The 6000-nt window shown below is 43.9% G+C and overlaps 1 protein-coding gene across 2 annotated transcripts in view; it reads right to left on the minus strand.

Annotated features, from left to right (window-relative positions):
• Positions 1-315, minus strand: part of MANBA (mannosidase beta) — a 135188-nt gene extending 134873 nt beyond the window's left edge. For both annotated transcript variants that reach the window (XM_028848647.2, XM_078002035.1), the window contains exon 1: positions 84-315. In XM_028848647.2, coding sequence (XP_028704480.2) covers positions 84-260 — 177 coding nt within the window. In that variant the 5' untranslated portion in view covers positions 261-315. The remainder of the gene's footprint in view (positions 1-83) is intronic.
• Positions 316-6000: the final 5685 nt, after the last annotated feature.

The raw sequence follows: 6000 nt of genomic DNA on the forward strand, positions 1-6000 counted from the left end.
GGGCTGCCAGGCGGTTCCTGGGCCCCTCTCAGCACCAGAGGAAGGCGGGCGCAGGCTCGCTACGGGTCGGCCGCATGCCGTACCTGGATCAGGCCCTGCTGGAACAAGGCGCTGTGCACGCAGCCGGGGACCGCGCCGGGCAGCTCCAGCGAGCCGTTCCCATTGCAGATGCTCCAGTTTCCCCGCAAGCTGTAGCTAAGCGCCGCAGCGGTGGTCCCTGTACCGCACAGCGCGAGCAGCAGGAGCAGGTGGAGGCGCATCTTGGGAGCCCGCGCCACAGAGATGTGGAAGGATAGAAAGGCAGCGCTGCAAGAGACCGGCGGGGAACCCACTCACCCACTCGGAAGGAGCAGAGGCTTTAGGTCCCCGCCCCGGCCCCGCCCCGGCCCCGCCCCGGCCCCGCCCCGGCCCCGCCCCGGCCCCGCCCCCAGGTCAGCTGAGCGCTCTCCCGGCGCCGCCGCGGGCTGCAGGAGAACGAGGAGCCTGCGCCTGCACCCGGTGGAAGTCCGGCGTCGCGGTTGCGGTAGCTGCAGCCCCCGAGAATAGCTACAGGCTGGGGGGCATTGCGGTCTGAGCCCTCCTTCAGTGCTCCTTCCCGCCGCCTCAGTACCTACGACTGGAGGCAAGAACCTTGCACAGTAATTGGGACATAAAGATCCCTGGACGCGAAGTGGCACAAAGCCTCGGGAGATCAGAGACCGACTGTACGTGGAGACCACAGCTGGAGAGGCTCCTCTCTCCTTCAAAGAACCGAAACTGGGAGACAACCCACACTTCCCTTCCCCCAAATTTACACAGACCCTCATCTACCTGGTAGCATAACCCTCACCCCCCTGCAGCTCAGCTCGCGGGTCTCAGAGCCTACCCCTCCCTTCAAAGAGTAAAAAAGTACTAGCAGTACCTCACACTACCTAGCAGTACCTAGCAGTCACAAGGTTGTTCCGAGGGCTAACCAAGAAAATGAGACTACAGCATGTAGCATGTAGCATGCAGCATGCAGCATGGAGCCTGGCCCACAGAAGGCACTCACGTTAGCTATTGTTACTAGCGGCCTACGTCCTTATGTTTCATAAAGCCCCACGGAGGTTTCTGAGGTTCTGGAACCTGCCCTAGGCGCGCAACTGAGTTTAAAATCCTCTGCACTCACTAGCTGTGGGACTTGGGCAAGCCGCAAAATCTCCATCTCCGTTTCTTGAAGTTTTCAAGTTGCTTTAAGTATAAAATGAGTTAACATATGTGATCGTCCCTAACAATGCCAGAGTACCCAAGAAATACCAAGGACTTATTTCGGGTGTTGTAGTCAAATGGCCTACCTGAGTCCCATTCGTTCAATAGGACGTAACAGTGATCCCAGAAGTTAAGAGGGAATTTTACATTGCATAGACTGCCTTTCTCCTGTGTTGACGTTATCTGCCTTGTATTTATGCTTTGGAAGAAGTCCTTGAAAAGAAATTTTCTCTCATCAAATCTGAGCTTTGTTTTGCCTTATAATGGCCTTGGAATTGCCTGATTCTGCAGGCACCGGACAATATCTTACTTTGCAAAGTCAGCATTATTTACAAACCCTGAATATCTTGGCTTAAAGGACATATGGATTATTCAGCCCAAGCCGCTGGCTTACAGATGAGGGAACCGAGTTCAAAGAGATCGGGGCCAGTCGCCGTGGCTTACGTCTGTAATCCCAGCACTTCTGGGAGGCCGAGGCGGGTGGATCACTTGAGGTCAGGAGTTCGAGACCAGCCTGGCCAACATGGTGAAACCCTGTCTCTATTAAAAACACAAAAATTAGCTGGGCGTGTGGTGGCACGTGCCTGTAGTTGCAGCTGCTCGGGAAACTGAGGCAGGAGAATCTCTTAAACCCAGGAGGCAGAGGTTGCAGTAAGCCGAGATGGTGCCACTGCACTCCAGCCTGGGCTATAGAGATTGAAAAAAAAAGAAAAAAGAAAAAAAGGAGATCAGGTGACTTGCCTGTCACATAGTGGCAGACAGGATTAGAACCCTCCTCTTCAAGGTCCTGCTGTCAGAGCCCAATGATATTACAGGGGAAACTCTCTCACTCACTGCTTCAAAGTGAAGCATTTTTACCTTTGATAGGAACAAAGCTCTCCATTCAAATTATATGCCATAATTCATGGCATTAAATGGCTAGCCATGGTCTGTGCAACACTGATAACACAAGGTTTATGGCAACAAGAGCAGCACAGGAATTTTTTCATAACTCTCAGATATTTCATTAAGCCAAATCAGAGGAAAATTCATCCTTGATGATATATATGGATATATTCTGTTGTATTAAGAAATAAGAAATATAATTTTTAGAAAAACAATAATAGAAGATTCTCATTCCTCCTTTCATTCCAGGATGTAAGCATAACATCATTTAGGTTACTTCATTTTGACAACAGAGAACATCAAAGAATAATCAAAGCCCTAATAAGTACTCTTCCTAAAATTGGAATTGGCACAGATGACATGATGTTTTCATTTTCTTATAGGATAATTTTTGTCCATGATTTTCTGGAAGAATAAACCTTATTTAGAGAGTCATGATACCAAATGCAATGTTTAAAATAGTTGTGGATATCTTTAACTTACACTGTATAAACAGATTTCATTTTGATCATTTCATTTGGTGCTTCCCAAAGTTTGAATTATTTAGAACAAGTGATAGTTCCCTGGTTTAAAAAGATAAATAATGGCTACAGTGGTTAAATGATGTATAGGGTCGGTATCCTGTCACAACAGGCCAATGGAGGTAGTTAGGTCCTTTGCTATATGACAACACTTCCTTCATATCTAAATATATAAAATCGGTAAACTCATTAGAACACCATGGCCAAGGATATTCCAATCCCATGATATATTACAGAAGTTATAATAAGGGAAAGAAAATAAAAGAATAATGAGATGTGGAGTGGACATTTTCCTTTAGACTCTTAGTGTCTGATTAAACCCCAGGACTGGGGATAATAGGACATAAGTATCCTCCCCAAAGGTTTGACATACTTCGCCATAGTTTGAAGCCCCAAATGTTAGAACAAAGAGAGAAGGTAGTGGGAACTATGTATACCACTAGAATTTGGTGTGTCAAGGATGCATATGCGTGACTTTCCTATAAACCAAGAGGACACCGTAGGAAGTAACCAGGCTTGAGCCAGTATAATGGGACTCTTCCCAAGAGAGTCCAAGAAGTCAACTACAGGACACATGGCCTACGTCAGCAAACTGTGCAGTAGAGTATTTCCCTGGAGAAGTCTCCAAAGAAGAACCTACACCATCCCTCATTAAGCATTACAACCAACCTGAGAAGGAAGGGAGGCCCAGAAGCATTGGAGAGAGGGGAGGGTTGTAAAAAGAAACCTCCCGCCTTCTCCACCGCTGTCCACCAGCCACAGGTTAATTCTGAACTAGATGGATGGGGGAAATAAATGTTTGAGTTGGATATGAGACTAAAATTTTAAATTGAACTGTGTTTAAACTGTGTTTAAAATTCATGAGAAGTTTGCCTGTTTGTTACATTGTAACGTTTCTGGTGACAGAAGGAAAGTTAGCTCTCAGTGACTGAAATGGAGAAAGAAAATTTGTATTTTAATATCATTGTCAATGTTATTGGGTCATCGAGGGGTGAGGATGAGGAATAGTGATCAGGTTGTGGACTACAGAGCTTGAGTTATGAACCATACAATTAAAGCGTTTTTACCTAATGGCATAAAGACCTCACTGCACCTGATACATTCTGTTTTACGTCATACACAACACTGAAAAAAATTGACAACATACGGAGCCACAGAGAAAATATCAACAAATTCCAAAAAATTGCTAGCATGGAAAGCAGCCTTCTCTTATCGTAATGTAATAAAATTAGAAATAAGAAATGAAAAAGGATAAACCAAACCCACTTATTCGGAATGTTTATATATATATATATGTATATACTAAATAATGCATGGGTCAAAACAATAATAGATTTCCAGTTTCTGGCCTGGCATATAAGGACCTTGGAAGTCATCACTCTATCCTAAAAACAAGTAAAAAGCTGCACAAATTGAAAATAGACAACTCTTCTTAGCTGAGTCAAAGAAGTGAGGTCACAGGGCAAACGACTGCCCCCAAAATTAGAGATGTAGACAGGTAGATACAGGCAATCACAGCTTACCTGACTAGACCACACACTACCCCCCAACCATTTTCCCAAGGCTGAAATCTCAGTGGGAACCAGTACGGAGTAGGAAGACCTGTACTATAATTGACAAATTACTGGAGGACCAATATGCACGAATTTGAGAGTTAAAAACTCCAAGGGGACCCAGTCTTAGGCGAGTGGCGTACTTTTGTAAGTTTTCCTCCAGGAGCTCTACAAAGCTCTTAGTGAAGACTGAAGAAAAATCCTCTCATCTTTCCTGCAGGGAGGAGGAAAGTAACTATTCTGAATGTGCTAGAGATTCTGTGCTTCTTAACAAGACCCATTCTCAAAAGAAACAATTTTACCAGAGCTGAACCAACTGGGATTTTATCAGAGCCTCGCCAGCCTGGGGGAAGGAAAATACCCAACTCCTGCCCTCTATAGACATTCTGCCCCATCTAAGGGGGTGAAACATAGCTGAGAAACACTGTGAAGTTCACAGTCCAGGGGACTGGGCTCATTAGATGACTGAGACCCCTAATCAGAGGACAATAGACCATTTTCCCTCTCCCAACGCCTTTCCAACACATCACTGAAGGCCTATTTACGGCAATTTCACCCAGGATGTCATGTATGGCTTTCAACAAAAATTTACAAAGCCAAAGATACAACTTGGAAAGACAAAGCAAATGCCAAAACCAAACTCAGATATGGGGGGAATGTTGGAATTATCAGTCCAGGAATTTAAAATAACTATGATTAATATGCTGAGGGCTTTAATGAAAAATTTACACAACATACAAAAACAGATGAGTAATGCAAGCGGAGACATGGAAATTCTAAAAAAGAATAAAAAATGCTAGTGATGAAAAGCACCATAACAGAAATGAAGAATGGCTTATTAGTAGATGGAACACGGCTGAGGAAAGAATCTCTGAGCTTGAGGGTATGTCAACAGAAACTTTCAAAACCAAAAAGCAGAGAAAAATGTATGGGAAAAAAAAATGAACAGAGTATCCAAGAACTGGGGGACAACTACAAAAGATATTGTCAATGAAAAGAGTCAAACTCTGTAAATATTCGAAGAGATTTATTCTGAGCCAAATATAAATGACCAGTGGCCTGAGACACAGCCCAGAGAGCACATGCCCAGGGTTGCCCAAGGCTACACAGCTTGGTTTTATTTATTTTGGGGAGACATAAGACATCAATCAATACATGTAAGACGTACATTGGTTTGGTCCAGAAAGGTAAGAAAATTTGAAGTGGGGTCTTCCAGGTCATAGATGGATTCAGGAATTTTGTTCATTGGAAATTGGTTGAAGGAGTTAAGTTATTGTCTAAAAACCTATAATTAATAAAGGGGAATGTCTGGCTTAAGATAAGGGGTTGTGGAGACCAAGGTTCTCACTATGCAGACAGAATCAATAGAAAGGAATGTTTCTTATCAGACTTAAAGAGTCTTCTATGAGTCTTAAGGTCTCTGTTTTAATGTTAATGCTGGCAGGTATGCCTGAATTCCAAAGGAAGAAGGGTATAATGAGGCATGTCTGACCCCCACTTCCATTAAGACCTGAACTAGCTTTTCAGGTTAACTTTGGAATGCCCTTGGCTGAGGGGAGGGTCCATCAGTCAATTGCAGGGCTAAGAATTTTATTTTTGGTTTACAATATAATATATATGAATAGAGACCTAGAAGGAGAAGACAGAAAGGAACAGAAGACATATTTGAAGTAATAATGACTGAGAATTTCCCCCAAATTAATGTCAGACACAAAGTCATAGATCCAGGAAGCTCCAAGTACATCAAGCAGGATAAGTGCCCAAAAAACTACACCTGGGCCTATCATATTCAAATCAAAGATTTTAAAAAAATC

The sequence above is a fragment of the Macaca mulatta genome, chromosome 5 (assembly GCF_049350105.2).
Source record: "Macaca mulatta isolate MMU2019108-1 chromosome 5, T2T-MMU8v2.0, whole genome shotgun sequence".
Classification (NCBI taxonomy): Eukaryota; Metazoa; Chordata; class Mammalia; order Primates; family Cercopithecidae; genus Macaca; species Macaca mulatta.